At 47.4% G+C, this 17,896-nt stretch overlaps 1 protein-coding gene across 2 annotated transcripts; it reads right to left on the bottom strand.

Moving 5' to 3' along the window:
* Positions 1-2,616: 2,616 nt before the first annotated feature.
* GPR65 (G protein-coupled receptor 65) lies at positions 2,617-17,003 on the bottom strand. 2 transcript variants are annotated; one of them, XM_073350697.1, is made up of 2 exons: positions 16,944-17,003; positions 2,617-4,776 (listed from the first exon to the last, which is right to left on the bottom strand). In XM_073350697.1, exon 2 carries the CDS (start codon positions 4,639-4,641, stop codon positions 3,631-3,633), a length of 1,011 nt encoding a protein of 336 aa, XP_073206798.1. In that variant the 5' UTR covers positions 4,642-4,776; positions 16,944-17,003; the 3' UTR covers positions 2,617-3,630. The 2 variants fall into 2 exon arrangements, with proteins under 2 accessions (XP_073206798.1, XP_073206797.1); XM_073350696.1 differs by having other exon boundaries at positions 16,742-16,993.
* Between the last annotated feature and the right edge of the window lie 893 nt (positions 17,004-17,896).

Here is a 17,896-nt window from a genome sequence, read left to right as displayed (position 1 = left end):
TAAAAGGGCTTCTAAATTTAACAACCGGCCAAAAGTGGCACCTTAGGAGGTGAGCTGGGGCAGGGAGGGTGCAAGGAGGGCCACCCGCACCGCAACAGGTAACCCCGGAGGGGGGGGAAGCGTGCAGGGGAACCGCTCCCCGCCCCCGCTCACCTCCGCCTCCCTGGGCCTGAGCGTGAAGCCACCGCCTGCGTCTCAGCCCTTCCAGGCTTCCTGTGCAAACAGCTGATTCGCGGGAAGCCGGGGGAGGGGGCGGAGAAGCAGAGTGGGGTGGCGCATTCAGGGGTGGAGGCGGAGTGGAGGTGAGCTGTGGCTGGGCGTGGGGCAGGGGAGGGGGGTGGATGGGGCAGGGGTCGGGGGGCATCAAGAAACGTGGGGGATTGGATGCAGGAGGAGTCCCTGGGAGGTGGGGGTGGGCCACAATCCCCTCGTGGGGTGTGGAGGGAACTGGTTGTTAAGATTTTGGCAGCTCATCACTGTTGTTTCTATATTGCTGTCACTGCAATAACTCCATGTAAATATAAACAAAACACAGGCATTGCCCACTACCTTGCCATGTGAAAGTGCTCCAGGCAAACTTGCCACATCTGAGGTGAACAAACCTGGAGACATTCAATAAAGTAGAAAAAATGTATTTTCTCTCCCCCTACATTTTTTAGCTTTGTAATATTTATTCGACAAATACATCAATGATGTTAAACTTAACACGTTGCATTCCCCACACTCCCAAAGCTCCCTTGAAGCTGGAATTTAGTCTTGGGCAGAGACACTGGGACTATCAAAGCAGCCAAAGGGAATTAGGCACCCAAATCCTATTGAAATTCAATGGCAGTTGGACTCCTAAGTCCTGTGGGCTCCTTTGAAAATTCCAGTCTCTATGCCTATTGTAAGCAAAGCTACATTATTTCTTTATCTCCAAATAGCTCCAAAACCATTTGGGAAATTTAGTCAATTTCAGAGGTGATTCTGCAAAAACATATACGTGTGACTATGCAAGCAGTCCCGGATCAGGCCCTTAGGTAGTACTGTGGGGAAATTAAAGGCCTGTAAAAGCTCAGGGCCAAATTCAGGCCTGTTGTAAGTTGTTTGGCTGCAACTCCAATGAATTCAGTAGAGATGTACCTGCTTACCGTAGATCTAAATTTGGCTAAGTCTAGGCTGATTTGGTTGCATTGGTTTGATTTTTCTCACCCTCTTTTTAATATAACACAATTACATTTATAGCAACAGACATGTTATAATGTACTGTCCATCTTAGCATTGCAAAGTGCTATGGAAAGGGGTGGGACAAGCACTTCCCACACTTTATAGATGAGAAAATAGACATGGAGATCTTACACTGAGATCTGCAGGGGCAGGCACCTGGGCAGCACCACGCTGAAGTCAGTGGGACTCCATGCGGATGCAGAGGTCCACCTGTGCAGAATCAGGACCTTAGTGACTTGCCAAGTGAGAGACTAGAAGGCCAGGAACAGAACCTAAGTCTTCTGAATCCCTCTGCAATACTCTTTCCATGCTGCAACAGAGAGGGCACTGCCTTGCCACCAAGTGAGTATTACAGCTGTGTTTTGGTTTTTTTTTTCTTTCCAGTATGTGCTGAAAGATGTTTACATACTAAGGTATTGTAGCAAGGCTGAGGGCAGCTCACAATGTTGGCCAGTTATCAAAGAACAGTACTTTTTAATAGTTATGCTTTCCTGTAGCTAATCTTTTCAGGCGTCAACAGGCTCTGGTATGTGTTCAAAACAATGCTCATCAATGCAAATACAGTGGAGGTGCTTCCTTTTTTCAATTCTTCCAGGGTGATGAAATTTCTTGTTCACTTATGAAATGCATCATGTTCTCAGGCCAGCATTGGAACACTTTGATGAAACAACTAGCTTGCTGTGCTGTGCTGTCCTTTCCCTGTCAACAGTAAAATTCAACCCATAACTTAAAAGGTTAAAAGAAAGTAATTGTGGAACAATCACAGTGAAACACAAAAAGAATTTGTGGAACAGATACTGTACTCACATGAAGACCCACTCACTCCCTGATGCCGCTTTCAGGGGCCCAAGTCCTTTTGATATACAAATATACAGAGCAAGACTTTTTTTTTTTTTTAATGGAAAATTGGGATTTTGGCTAAATGAAAAATTTTGCAGCAGAATACTTTCCGTGCACATTTTCTCTCTGTTGTTGTTGTTTGTTGGAAAACCGGATAAATTAACATTTTCGGCTGAAAAGTGAAGTTTTAGGGTGAAACTTTCAATGGAACTCTTCCTGTTTTCTAAGAAGCTCTAAAAATCAGCACCTTCAAGTAGAAGTCACAGGAGACTCTCAGCACCACACAGAACCAAAGCCATAGTTAGTATCTGTTCCACAGATTATTGCTAGATTCAGGTTTTTTAATAGTTTTTTTTTTTAACCAGATTGACAGCCCTGAAGACTGGAGTGTGGACCAATATCAATTCTCGGTGAACGGGTGTAAATCCAGTTACTCTGGCTTTAGACCATTATAACCAAGAGCAGAATCTGGCCCTGTATTACTTTTTAGCCCCAGGAGAAGAACAGCATGAGGATTAGTAGTTAAAAGTTTTCCTCCTCCTGTGCCTCTTTGTGTCCTGGAGACTCGGGACCACATTTCCACCAGTGTAAACAAGGAATAATTCCAACCAAGTAGTGTGAGGCCTTGTGTGTTTCAACAATAATTAACTTTTAACCATCTGAATCTGGATCTTCCTATTATAATGAAACTATCTCAAAAAGGGAAAGCATATCTATTAACAAAGACAAAAGCAGAGACTTTTTTGGCAAGCCTGTATAAATGTACACAGGTTTAAAACGTTGCTGAAGATATTGGGGGCTCCTAGAAACCTGCTTGTGAAAATTGCACCACCACATTAGAAGGTAGATTAGGATGAGTGCCCCACATAGTCACTCTGTCTGGCTACTGCAGTATAATTCCAGTCACACTTGTAACAGTTATCCCTGGAATTCTTAGTCCCCTTTGCCTTTGGAATATGGTTTGTATCAAAAGACCAGGTATTTTCAAAAAAACCCTTCATATGTATATTAAAATTGGAAAGCAAATAGATTCATAACATTTCTGCCCTCTTCTTCATGAGCGTGTGCATGCCTGGTTCAAGGTGTATAGAATAAGATAAGGGGGACAGTTTTGTGGGTGCCACTTGTTAAATTATTGGCAGCACAGCAGAAGGTGATTCCTGTTTGATTTCCAGATTTGTTTTTCACTGGTTACAACAATGACACTGGGCCTGCCTCTCCACTCCAGTTATGTACTGGTGCAACTTCACTTGCTTCAGTGACTTGCCCTGGTCACATAATGAATCCCTATTAGATCCTCCAATAATAGAACCCATGAGTCCTGACTCACATTCACCTCCATTAGATCACTAGACCATATACTTGCCCTTGCATGGTATACGTAAAGCAAGAAAATATAATGGCTGAATTTCCCCCTCGGTTACACCCATGCCACTCCACTGATTTCACATTATTTTGAATACAATGCAGCTTCAGTGGTGTTTCTTGGGTGTAAATAAGGAAAGAATTTGGCCTGTCTCATCAATGATATAGTTCTTTGGCAGTTCACTGTATTGGGCATTTTGGACAAAAGTTCATTTTCACTTAAAGGTCTGTAGATGACTTAGGTGTCACTGCTGTAGAATTCTTTTTAATAGTACTAGTCATAGTAACATCTGTTGGCTGCTGTAACTCAGATTTCTGCACACAAAAGCAGCGCTTGAGCATGTTCAGGATATCTGTTCTCCCAGTTTCACTCACAAAGCAGTACAGAATTGGGTCAGCAATACAGTTGAAACTTGTTAAGGCCTGTGTAATTCTATAAGGCTTAAACATATGGACAAAGTTGACATTGTTCGGCTCATTGATGCTGCGAATCAGCAACACAGCATGGTAGGGAGTGAAGCAAAAGAAGAAAGTAATGATGATGCTCAATAGCAGCTTCTTGATTTTCTTTTTTTCTCTGTCTTCTGTGGCTTGATTATGCCTCACAGCCTGGTAGATTTTTTGGTAGCAAAACAGCATGATTGCCAAAGGGATCATGTATCCTGAGCATATCCGGAAGATGTTTAGTATGCCTTGCCATTTTTCCAAAGGATATTTATCATAACATAAGACATGGCTAGTGGAATTGCAAACTTGATTGAATGTTTCATCCTTTACCAGAATCATACAGTTCAGGCTGGTTTCCAAAACCCAAATAAAGATGCTAACAAGCAAGGCAAATCTACTTGTGCGCAGGTGTTGGAACCTGAGAGGGTGAACTAATGCCAGGTATCTATCAACGGAGATGCAGGTGAGGAAGGCAGCACTGGTGTAAAAATTCATGTACATAAGGAAGGCAGAAATCTGGCAAAGCAAAGCAGAGAATCGCCAGCTATCTTGATGCCAAGTGTAATCAATCCACAGAGGCAAGGTCAGAGTGTATAGGAGATCAGCTAGGGATAAACTGAAGAGGTATATTGCTAACTCATTTTTTTCCCTCACTTGTATACAAGATACACAGAGGAATGTGCCATTGGCAGGAATACTGACCACAATCACAATGATGTAAACAAATGGAAACAAGTTCTTATCCAGATTGTAGTCTTCAATGCACTCAAGAGTGCTATTCATTGTCCCCTCCTTAGAACAATCATTGAGTTAATTCCAGCTTGGATACAGAAGAGCAAGCTCTGTAGTCTTACTTTCTTCTGCTAATTTCCCAGGGCACAACGACAAGGATCCCATCCACTGCACTGAAATTTCTTTCTGTTGCAAGAAAAAAAAATCATTTGGTTGATCATTCAGTTAACCTGGTGCACAAAAATGCAGTGGTCCTTTGAAAGCTCTAAGCCAATGCAGGAGTAAAGGAACTAGACTCACAGGACTTGATTCTTATAGGGGCCAGTTGCTGCTCCCTGATTCAAAGCTGTCTAGCTTTGGCACAAATAGGGTTGTACGGGGTCTGCCCCCAAATTATGCCAGTGGAGGAACAGGCATAGTGGAGTGGTTCTGTGCTGTGCCCCACCCTTCTAATGTCCCTGACACATCTCTTCCTTCCCTTTACACAGAGGATCAAGAAGGTGGCTGACACAGATAGCAGCAGAGTCTCCTGCACTAGCTTCAAACCAGTGGAGAGTTCTTGTATGCAGGTGACATTCTTCACTGGCCTTTTCTGGATACTTTAAAGCCACTCTGCGCTGTCTACACAACGACATTAAGAAATAACTAACAGACTTGCCATCAGGTCAGTTTCATGACTCAGTATAATACCTGTAGCTTCAAATAATTAATTCCAAGATCAGAATCTATGCTGTCCTAATGCACGGGACAATCTCCCAGTTCCTATTCATGAAGTCAGCACCTTCTGCTCTTTCAGATCCCTTCAAAGACCTCCCTTCTGTCATGTTGCCTAAATGAAGTAAGTTTATTTTCTTGTTTAAAAAAGAAACGATTCCCATTTACTTCAATGGGCTTTGGATCAGGCCCATAGCGAATGTAACATCAAATCAACATCAAATCAAGCTTGAATAGGTGACATAATTTCAAAGACACATGAGGGGCAGGGGCAGGGCCACATGGAAGGGGTGGAGTTGGGGCGGGTCTGGGAGTCGAGCACTCAGGGGAAAGTGGGGAAGTCGGTGCCTTTGGTGGACACTACCTTTGTCGACCTTAATTGTCCTCCTGCAGTTATCCCACAATGCCTGACACTGATTGCTGTGGACATGCCACTGCCCGGGGTCACAGAGACCATAAGCCCCCCACATTTAAAATCTCTGAGAATTTTTGAAATGCCTTTTCCTGGTTGTCCATCTTGGTGAGCACACCTCTGTCTGCTCTCCAATGTTATGTGCAACTGACCAGCTGACTAAGCTGGCTACATGCTACTACATGCTGAAGTAGACAGGAGATACTGGATCTCTTGGACTGGTGAGGAGGGATAGCTCAGTGGTTTGAGCATTGGCCTGCTAAACTCAGGGTTGTGAGTTCAATCCTTGAGGAGGCCATTTGGGATCTGGGCCAAAAATTGGGGATTGGTCCTGCTTTGAGCAGGGGGTTGGACTAGATGACCTCCTGAGGTCCCTTCCAACCCTGATAGTCTATTATTCTAACAGGCTGTGCAGAGACAGCTCTGAACCAGGTGTAGCAATGTCAGTATCTACGGCAGATTGCTTGGAGGATGCAGGAGAAGGGGTACAACTGGGACCAGCAGCAGAGCCACGTGAAAGCCAAGGAGTTGTGGCAGGCATACTAGAAGGCCAGGGAGGCCAACACTGAGCCACAGAGCTGCTGATCTTACAAAGAGCTGTATGCCATACTTGATGGCTACCCCACACACCACGGTAACTACCTCCAAGGAGCTTGAATCACAGGCCTCTGCCATGAACAACAAGGAGAAGGAGGTGGACAAGGAAGAGGTGTATGGGGGACTGACGAGTGGGGGTCTAGCTGTGCTGAAACCAGGCACTGTTCTTGACTCCACTGCAGTCCAGCCAGTCTCTGCAGTCGAACCTTGGGTAAATAAATTTCCCATTACAGTTATGGCTCCCACAACTTAGCAGGACCCAGTGATTGACTTTTCATTAATTTACTTGCACTAGAAGAGGTGGCAGTACAAAACAGAGAGGTAGAGTTGCTGTTTGCTTTTCATTCCCTTCTAGAGTTGGGCTGGGGGGTGTGTGTGGACCGTGCAAAGTACCATATATGCTCGTTCATAAGCCAAATTTTTTTAGTAAAAAAGGGAAGCATCAGAGAAGGGGGTCGGCCTATGAATGGGTAGAGAGAGGAAGAGGTGGGACACAGCCCCTCCCTCCCCAACAGAGGGGGCAAAGAAAGCCGCACAGCCAGCAGAGCTAGAAGGGAAGAGGCGGGGCCGGAGTCTCTCCCCTTCTGGCCATGCTGCTCTCCCCGCAGCCTCCGAAGCAGCTGCAGCCGTGCCACTTGGCCCCGGCCACCAGAACAGGCTGTGGCCGCAGCCCCCGGCCCAGCCCGCTGGAGCATGCTGCAGCCACGCCGCCCGGTCTGGCCCGCCGGAGCACGCTGCGGCTGCGCTGCCCAGCCTGCCAGAGCAGCTCCAGCCAGGCCAGAGACCTCCTCCCCGGCCCGCCCCAGCTAAGATGGGAAGGGATGGGATGGGGGGAGTGTGGGGGTCCCAGGCTACAGGTGGGGTCAGATGGGAGGTGGTCACAGGGGTTACTCCCCTAACCCCCAGCTTCTCCCACCCCCCAAAATTTCCCAACTAGTTGCTGTCCCGGCCCATGAGGGTAAGCAGCTGGCAGGCCGGGACACTTTGTTTACTTAGGTTTACCTCTGTGCCTGCGGACGCTTGAGGTAAACAAACCATCTTGGCCCGCCAGTGGCTTATCCTGATGGCCCGGGAGCCAAAGTTTGCTGACCCCTGAATTATAGTGTCGGCTTATGAATGGATCATAAAAATTTTCCATTTTTACTTATCCATCTTGAGGGGCTTGGCTTATAAATGAACCAGGTTATGACTGAGTATATACGGTAGTTTGTTTATGTACACAAGGATGTCCCTTTAATTCTCCTGACAGATCTCAATGAAACTTCCATGGGGGTACACTGCAATCCTCTCCCAGAGGTTTCTAGGGATGGTGGCTTTATTTTTGCCTTTGAGGTAGAATACATTCCCATTCCAGTCAGCAATAACTTTGGCAGGCCCTATTGCCTTAAAGAGGCAGCATACGGACTCAGGCAACTTCGGGTACCAGAAGTAGCTGTGCTCTTTTTGCCTTTGTTACTCTCAGGAGTGAGAGATCAGCTAAAATCAACACTACCTGTGGAAAACGGTGCTCGTATTCAGTGCGATTGCCCTATACTCATAGTTTCATGCCACTGAGCAATTCCCTACTTGGTTCTCTCACCCCTGGCGGGTCATACTCCCCATTGCTTGAACTGAGAGTGGCACTGGGCACGAGCACTCCAAAGTAGAAGTGTCAATAAGCATGTCTTGTTTAACACTTTAGGGGAGCAAGGGAAGGAGGGAGTTCTGAATCTTGAGTTTTGCTTTCCATTCCTACTATACTGACAATGGTACCACTGTGTTTTATCAGTAGTTGCAGCTGCTGTGGCTTTGAGAGGGACCCTCCACACCAGTGGAAGGACTGACTCAAATAAGGAAGAGAAAAGAGTACACAGGAGGACATTTTCTGTGAGATCCTGCAACCAAATGCTGCATCAGACCATGAGCTGAAGGTCTGGAGGGTCAATATTGCTAACTGTGTGGAGAAGAAAAAAGTGGACAGCTGAAAGGCCCAGGAGTCCCAGCAGGAAAAGGAGAGGGAGATGCAGCAGGGCATAATGAAGCTTCTCTGGCAGCAAACACAGACGCTGCAGACTCCCATTGTAACAATCCTGGGCTCGACTTCCAATGCAGTTTGTGGAGAATTGCAGCATAGCGCTTTCCTACACCCCCGTCAGCATTCCACATGGCCTCAGGACCCACATGCCTACCCCTACCACTCCACCCCGGGGGAAAGCATGGACAGCCACAGCTGCATGTATACATCAACTGTGGCTCTCACAGGTCAGTGTATGTTGCTACAATGGACATCAGTGTTCCTTCCTCTTGTTTGTTTATTAAGGTTCCTCAATTTGTTTAAGTTAAAATGGATTTACTTGTAAATTCTTCAGATTTTTTTTTTTGGAGCTGTCTTTGTAAGTAAATAAAAATCCTTTGTTTTGAAAGCAATTAATCTTTAATAGTTTACAACACCTGATGTGTAAAGCCTGCCGCCAGTGAAAGTAGTGGTCTTGTATTCTCGCAGCCCATAGGATCAGTGCCAAACAGGGTAGTCATCATAAATGTGCACCAAGTACTCCATCATTAATAGATGTACTGTTGGTGATACAGGTGTGCCGAAAGCACCGCACAATTCCTGCAGCCCCAGGTTGAGCACAGTACGCCACAGAATGTTACTGTGGCTCACTGTGCTCTTTCAAAGCTTCCCTAAGCCATGAACTCATTTGATAGCCCTTGTGTCCAGCTGTTCAAACTCAGCAGAAAAGCTGCTCCATGCCAGGGAACAAGTTTTCCCCTTTTGCTTCACAAAATTATGCAGGACCCAATAAGCAGCTATTGCCATTGGGGTATTTTTGAACTGAGAATGACAGTTGAATGTGCTTTTGGTAGATTGAAAGAGCAACTGTCATTCAACTGGTTTCAGAGTAACAGCCGTGTTAGTCTGTAGTCGCAAAAAGAAAAGGAGTACTTGTGGCACCTTAGAGACTAACCAATTTATTTGAGCATAAGCTTTCGTGAGCTACAGCTCACTTCTTAGCTCATGAAAGCTTATGCTCAAATAAATTGGTTAGTCATTCAACTGTCATTCTGTACCTGCTGAATCTTTCCTTGGTGCTGAAGAGATGGGTAGAGTTGTGAAGGGAGATGAACAGAGGACATTTTCTATGGCTGAACTTTAGAAAATGAAGCACTGCACAGTGATTTTCTCCTCCCCCCCCCGGCCAACATCTGAGGCTCCCACCTGAGGCACGAAAAGCTCTGGGAGAGTTTTGTTCTAATGTGAAACTTTCCAAAGTTATGACAGGTTTCAGAGTAGCAGCCGTGTTAGTCTGTATTCGCAAAAAGAAAAGGAGTACTTGGTTAGTCTAAGGTGCCACAAGTACTCCTTTTCTTTTTCCAAAGTTATATGCTTCTGCCTGGATCATAGAAATCAACAATGGGAAAGACCTGCTAGATCATATTGGCTCATTCCCAACAAATATGTGAAGGGAAGGTTTTGTGGCTAAATCCCAGAACTAGGTGGTAAAACACTGAGGCTGTATTTTTCCTTCTCAGTTGCAGATTTTCTATGTGACTTTGGGCAGACAAGAATCATAAGACTGGAAGGAACCTTGAGAAGTCATCTCATCTAGTTCCCTGCACTCATAGCAGGACTAAGTATTATCTAGACCACTCCTGTTTGTCTAACCTGCTCTTAAAAATCTCCAATGATGGAGATTCCACAACCTCCCTAGGCAATTTATTCCAGTGCTTAATCACCCTGATGGTTAGGAAGTTTTTTCTAATGTCCAGCCTAAACCTCCCTTGCTGCAATTTAAGCCCATTGCGTCTTGTCCTATCCACAGACGTTAAGAAGAACTAATTTCCCCCCTCCTCCTTGTAACAACCTTTTATGTACTTGAAAAGTTATGGCCCCTCTGACATCTCTTTTCCAGACTAAACAAACCCAATTGTTTCAGTCTTCCTGCATAGGTCATGTTTTCTAGATCTTTAATAATTTTTGTTGCTCTTTTCTGGACTTTCTCCAATTTGTCCACATCTTTCCTGAAATGTGGCACCCAGAACTGGACACAATACTCCAGTTGCGGCCTAATCAGCGTGGAGTAGAGGGGAAGAATTACTACTTGTCTTACTTACAACGCTCTGGCTAATACATTCCAGAATGATGTTTGCTTTTCTTTTTTTGGAACAGTTACACTGTTGACTCATATTTAGCTTATGGTCCACTCTGACCCCCAGATCTCTTTCCGCAGTACTCCTTTGTAGGCAGTCATTTCCCATTTTGTAAATGTGCAATTTATTGTTCCTTCCTAAATGGCGTACTTTGCATTTGTTCTTATTGAATTTCATCCTATTTACTTCAGACCATTTCTCCAGTTTGTCCAGATCATTTTGAATTTTAATCCTATCCTCCAAAGCACTTGCAGCCTCTCCCAGCTTGGTATCATCTGCAAACTTTATAAGAGTACTCTCTATACTATTATCTAAATCACTGATGAAGTTATTGAACAGAACCGGACCCAGAACTGATCCCTGCAAGATGCCACTCTTTATGCCCTTACAGCATGACTGTGAACCACTGATAACTACTCTCTGGGAACTGTTTTCCAACCAGTTTTGCACCCACCTTATAGTAGCTCCATCTAGGTTGCATTTCCCTAGTTTGTTTATAAGAAGGTCATGCAAGACAGTATCAGAAGCTTTATTAAAGTCAAGATATACCACGTCTACTGCTTCCCCCTATCCACAAGGCTTGTTACCCTGTCAGAGAAAGCTATCTTTTTGAGTTTTAGATCTTTGAAGATCTCCTGGGTAAGAAGGCTCCATCTACATTACAAATAACTGCTGTGTTACCCCTCTTGTAGTCAAAGAATAGTTCCATTTTGTAGCGTAAAACGAACCTTTCAACTTCTTGTGCTTCATGTTCACCATTTGTGAAATATTGTGAATGATACCTACCACCTGATAGGGGTGAGTGGTGAGGCTCAGTTAGTAGTTATACTGGGAATGGGCTGCCTCTTATCACCTTTGCCATCCTTCTGGTAAATAATGTAAGTAGGGAACATAAGGCTATAGTTTTAGGGTTAACTCGTAAAAGTATCTAATATCTACTTCTTCCCACCAGCTGGTTGTGAATCCAAATAACTAAATTGTTGCTTAGAATGATGCTATTGGGTTATAGTTTTGGGAGTTATATCTATTTATTGGCTGGACTGTTTAATTTTCTCCAGTATAGAATACATATAAACCTAATTTTGAATTTGCCCTTCAAAAATATCTTTATTATGGGACCAAATTTACTCTTAGTTACGTTAGAGTAAATCCAGATTTTGGAGTTCTTCCAGCCTCATCTTTGTGTAACTGTGAGAGTAGAATTTGGCCCATCATATCTATATTCTGGTTTCCAAATTAGATATATCCCCAACATAAAACTACGTGGGATTAGCTTTCCATTCATTTTCAACTGTCCCCACTGCAACCAATAGTCCTGGTTATTTATCAGTCCATTTCCTTGATCACCATTTTGCTACTCTCTCCACCACTCTAGTATAGGAAACCAGCTGTAGGAGTAGACTGGGAAAGTTAAATATGGAGTAATAGACTGGAAGAATGGACTGGGAAATCATAACCTTTTGGGGAAGTATGTAAAGAAGCTAATAAGGACCCTTTCTAATCATTCCAGGAGGAAAGTCTATCTCATCTATGGTATCTCTACAACTCCCTTCACCATGGCATGTGTGTTCTGAACACTGCAATTTAGCTCCACAGAGTATTCTCCAGAGAGGACTTGAAAGATTCTCTTTGCACATTGCCATTTGAAAGCAATACAGTCTGCACAAAAAATATCCTTTGATTTGATCACGAACATGAAATGAAGATTCTAGTAACCTTCTACAGTCTATTTTCAGAAGAGACCTCCTACTTCAATTCAATGGAAGAAAGTCTTTTTTCTTTTTTTTTTTTTTTCCCAGACTGGAGAATACCTTAGTCTTGGAAATTAGAAAAGCCCAAGCAGAGTCTGACTAATGGTTTTGTGTTATGAACAGTAAGGCATATGCGCTCATTTCAACAAATACTACTTCAGCCACTAACCACCAGCTTAATCTCCTTTGACGCATCTGCAACAAGCACATTTCACCATGATTCCTACATTTCTAATTCAAAAGATCCAACTAATTACTATGAGCAATTTTCAGTATCTGTGCTACGCTGCTGTAAATAAATGGCTCTGCGCAGTGATGAGCTGCCAAAATCTTAACAACCAGTTCCATATAAAAAGTTCTGGTTTAAGGGATGTGCCACAGTATGTATTTTTTGGACTATAGGGTTACCATACGGCTGATTTAAGAACCAAAAAGCCTGACCTGTCCGGGAAAATACAGGTGTGTGTTAACCCTGTCTAAAGTTCTTTTTTTAAAAAGATGGGCCTGAACTAGAAATGAGCTCCATTTCACATGTGTGGGTCCCCGCCACGCCCTGGGGGTGTGCTAGGGTGACCAGATGTCCCGATTTTATAGGGATAGTCCCAATTTTGAGGTCTTTTTCTTATATAGGTTCCTATTACCCCCCACCCCCTGTCCTGATTTTTCACACTTGCTGTCTGGTCACCCTAGGGTGTGCACATGTGTGGGTCCCAGCTGCTCCTTGCCCCCCTCATTGAAGCAGGTGTGCAGGGTTACTGCCCTGGGAACTGCAGGGCACCAGTGGACATGGGGCCAGCTGCAGACAGGGGCGTGGGCCAGGGCTAGCTGGAGGCAGGGGGTGCAGGGCTGGCTGCGGGCAGGGCAGGAGGGTGCGGAGCTGGCTGGAGACAGGAGGGTGCGGGATTGGCTGGCGACAAGAGGGTGTGGGGCTGGCTGGCGGTCGGGGCTGGCTGGAGACAGGGGGTGTGGGGCTGGCTGGCTGGCTTCGGGCAGAGCTGCAGGGGGGTGTGGCAGGGGCTGGCTGGAGTCAGGGGACGGGGTGCGTGCGGCAGGAGTTGACTGGAGACAGGGCTGGGGGTGCGTGCGGCAGGGGTTGGCTGGAGACAGGGCAGGGGATGCGGGGCTGGCTGGAGGCGGGGGCTGGCCGCGGGCAGCAGGTGCATGTGGCAGGGGCTGGCTGGAGGCGGGGGCTGGCCGTGGGCAAGGGGGGCGGGGCGGGGCGGGGCAGGGCGGGCCGGAGGCGGGGGCTGGCTGTGGGCGGAGGGTCTGGGGTGGGGCAGGGCGGGCCGGAGGCGGGGGCTGGCTGTGGGCGGAGGGTCTGGGGTGGGGCAGGGCGGGCCGGAGGTGGGGGCTGGCCGCAGGCAAGGGGTGCGGGGCAGGCCGCAGGTGGGGGCTGGCCGCGGGCAAGGGTGCGGGGCGGGGCGGGCCGGAGGCTGTCTGCGGGGCGGGCCGGAGGCGGGGGCTGGCTGCGGGCGGGCCGGAGGCAGGAGCTGGCCGCGGGGCTGGCAGGGTGTGCGAGGCTGGCTGAGGGCAGGGGTGCAGGGCTGGCTGGAGGCAGGGGCTGGCTGCGGGCAGGGGGTGCAGGGCTGGCTGGAGGCGGGGGCTGGCTGCGGGTAGGGGGTGCGGGTGTGGCTGGAGGCAGGGGGTCCGGGGCTGGCAGGGGGTGTGGCTGGAGGCGGGGGCTGGCCGCGGGCAGAGGGTGCGGGGCTGGCTGGAGGCGGGGGGCTGGCTGCGGGGGTGGCAGGGAGTGCGTGCAGGGGGACGGCTGCGGGGGTGGCAGGGGAGGCGGGGGCTGGCTGGAGGCGGGGGTGGCAGGGGGCGCGGGCAGGGGGACGGCTGCGGGGGTGTGGGGCTGGCTTGAGGCGGGGGCTGGCTGCGGGAGTGCGGGGCTGCCTGGAGGCGGGGGTGGCAGGGGGTGCGTGCAGGGGGACGGCTGCGAGGATGGCAGGGGGTGTGGGGCTGGCTGGAGGCGGGGGTGCGGGGCTGGCTGGGTGCAGGGCTGGCTGGAGGCGGGGGGCTGGCTGCGGGGGCGGCAGGGAGTGCGTGCAGGGGGACGGCTGCGGGGGCGGCAGGGGGTGCGGGGCTGGCTGGAGGCGGGGGCGGCAGGGGGTGCGGAGCTGGCTGGAGGCGGGGGCTGGCTGGAGGCGTGTGCAGGGGGACGGCTGCAGGGGTGCGGGGCTGGCTTGAGGCGGGGGTTGGCTGTGGGGGTGGCAGGGGGTGCGAGGTTGGCTGCGGGGGTGGCAGGGGGTGCGGGGCTGGCTGGAGGCGGGGGTTGGCTGCGGGGGGTGGCAGGGGGTGCGGGGCTGGCTGGAGGCGGGGGCTGGCTGCGGGGGTGGCAGGGGGTGCGGGGCTGGTTGGAGGTGGGGGTTGGCTGCGGGGGTGGCAGGGGGTGCGGGGCTGGCTGGCTGCGGGGGTGGCAGGGGGTGTGGGGCTGGCTGGAGGTGGGGGCTGGCTGCGGGGGTGGCAGGGGGTGCGGGGCTGGCTGGAGGCGGGGGCTGGCTGCGGGGGTGGTAGGGGGTGCAGGGCTGGCTGGAGGCAGGGGGTGCTGGAGGTAGGCCAGGGCAGGGGGTGCGGCAGGGGCTGGCTGCAGGCAGGTGGTGCGGGGGCGGCTGGAGGCAGGGTCTGTCTGCGGGCAGGGGGTACGGGGGTGGCTGGAGGTAGGGCAGGGCAGGGGGTGCGGCAGGGTCTGTCTGCAGGCAGGGGGTCCGGGGGCGGCTGGAGAGAGGAGCTGGCTGCGGGCAGGGTGGTGGGTGCTTACGGGGAGAGCGACTTGGAGCAGCCCGAGCATCAGGATGCAGCCCAGGCCCAGCAGAGCAGCCGGGGACCCTCCAGGCAGCAGCGGGAGCCCCAGGGCCAGGGGTTGGGGGAGCAGCAGCAGCAACAGGGCTCGTGCCCAGGGCCAGGAGACAGCCCACATGGCTCCCGCAGCGCCCCCGGCAGCCAGAGGAGGAATTACACCATTTCCCGGCCAGAGCCCATCAAAGCCTCCTGCAGGGAAGCGGGTTAACAACCGGTTCTAAAACTGCTTCCAAATTTAACAATGCGAACTGGTGCAAACTGGCTCCAGCTCACCACTGGCCCTGCGGGTAAAATAAGCAATTAGAGGACTGTGTTGCAAAAGCTGCAAGATCTATAAGGGCTGTTGCTACATTGGTTCTTTGCAAAATAGTAGTAAAGGAGCCAGAAGTTGTAGGTGCTGCTAGTTGACCTGAAATGCCTGTTTCCTATCAGACCCATGTTGAAAATTATATTGTTTCAGGTGTTTAAAATGAGAGAGAGATTCAAACTGAAACCCTCTCACAATAATACCTCCCAAATCTAGATTTCGATCTGAATTTTGCAAATGGTCCCTATCTTTAGAATGAGCAGATTCAAAAACTCAAGTCTGAACCTTGACAAAATTTTGGATGTTTGAAAACTGGATTTTTATGGGACTTTTTATGCTTGAGCCCATATTTACTGTTTACTTAAAATGCATCGTATACTAGTATGGTATCTCTCATGCCCCATGCTTAAAAAAGCACCTTCTTTCATGAATTGTTAAATTATACTCACAACTGTTACAAATGTAGTCTATCTTTATTAGGGAGCCAGGGACATCTCCAAAGAATTAACTTCCATTAACTCTGAGATATGCTTACAAGACTATTTCATAAAGCAATAAAAAAATCCCAAATATTATTGTTAAAATAAACTGGCTAATGCATAAGTAACACAGAGGTCATTGGTTTGGTAGGATGTAGTTCACACATTTGTCTATTACTATGATTTCGCAATACCTTATATGAAGCAATTTTTTGATATTGCACATTTAGAGAGAGAAACTATGTGAAATACAATATATATGGTACTAGAAACATTAATAAACCACTTTCCAGAGCACCTTGTCTTCAGTCTCTCTTGCTTAGTTTGTAAACTCTTTGGGGCAGAGACTGTTTGAATTTTTTTGTATGGTAAACGGCTGTGAATATTGTTGGTGCTAAACAAATAATAAAGAATAATAACCAGATGAGCTGCTTTAACTCCTTAGCCATGATGATGCTGGGGAAACATAGTGATGGAAACTCTATACAGTAGAACCTCAGAGTTATGAACTGACCATACATCTCATTTGGAACTGGAAGTACACAATCAGGCAGCAGCAGAGACACAAACACATGAAAAAAAGGAAATACAGCACAGTAATGTGTTAAACGTAAACTATTTAAAAAGGGAAAGCAGCATTTTTATTCTACATAGTAAAGTTTCCAAGCTGTATTAAGTCAATGTTCAGCTGTAAACTTTTGAAAGAACAACCAAACATTTTGTTCAGAGTCATGAACATTTCATAGCTGCGAACAACTGCATTCCTGAGGTGTTCGTAACTCTGAGGTTTTACTGTAGTTTGTAATCTAAAAACCCATCTGAAAATATTTTCATTATTTCCCCTGCTCCTCTACAAACAATAGAGGCTTTTAACTCTGCCAGTTCTTTAAGAGCAATAAACCATGTCCACCAGATTGGAGTAGTGTCTTAAATCACCCTGTCTTTGGAAAGATCCACTCACCTTTCTGCCTTGTGCCTCATGCACGTTGGTACTATAGCATCAGACAATCTCTCTCCACGCCCTTGTATGTCTCAGTGTTTAGCAGTTCTGTCTGATGTTGTCAGCATCACATTCAAGGAGAACCAGCTGGAGAACTCTACTAGAGGATAATATTGCTGATAAAAGTTATGCCCTGCTGGTTTCTTAGATGTTCTGGACTTACCTGGCAAGCCATGTATTCCAGTGTTGCAGTTTTTACTGTGATGCCATAACTACTGTGAACAGGAGCTGGTTTTGAAAGAGGAAACTACCGCAAAGCATGCCCCTAAAGAAACAGGAAACAGCTATGCACATCTTTAATAGAGAATATACCAATGAGAAAGCAGCTCAATAGATAGGATGAATGTATTCAGATTTGAAAAAAAAATTCACCTTACTTTTCAGGCACAAATTTTTGCCTTCCACTTTGTCCTGTTAATCTTGGTTTGGCAGCAAGAATGTGGGCAAAATGATTGAATAAGCCAGGGTGTCCAAACTTTGCCCATCTGAGGTTGCCTTGGCAACTTTACAGGAGCCCAAGGTCAGCACCTGATTTCATAAAGTGGAGTATATTGCGGCCACCCTTATCTATGCTACTGATGTGGAGTCTGCAGAGATGACAGCTCCACAGATACAGTGCTCCATCTTTTTAATTTTAATATGCCAAAAATCAGAGGTTCTTACTTCAACAAGCAGGATTATGTCCTCAGTATCAGACATGCATTTTTTATTCCAGCCTTTCTGTGGCAACTTCCCATTGAATTAGAGCAAAGCCTGAGTATAAACTGGAAAGGATCTAAGGGTTCGGCCCAACAAGAATCGACTCATTTCAAAAGCTGTAAATACGGATTTAAAAATTGTATTTATATTCACCCAGTTACAGGGTCAAGTCATTCAATGGGAGTTTTGCTTCAGTAAGGACTACAAGATTTGACCCACAGCATGAAAGTATAATATATGTAATATACACTAAGTGTAAATTTATATAGAATTATAATTTCCTATCAATTTAAACTAGGACCTGCTCCCACTGAAATTAAAAGCAGGAAGTTCAGGCCCTTTGAATCTTTTAACAAATAATCCTGGCTTAATGTGACTATTGCACAGTTGGCTAACTTGTACAGATCCTCTTTTTTT

Source organism: Lepidochelys kempii, chromosome 6 (genome assembly GCF_965140285.1).
Source record: "Lepidochelys kempii isolate rLepKem1 chromosome 6, rLepKem1.hap1, whole genome shotgun sequence".
Lineage (NCBI taxonomy): Eukaryota > Metazoa > Chordata > Testudines > Cheloniidae > Lepidochelys > Lepidochelys kempii.
Note: the sequence above shows the minus strand (reverse complement) of the source record. Positions and strands in the feature narration are given on the sequence as shown.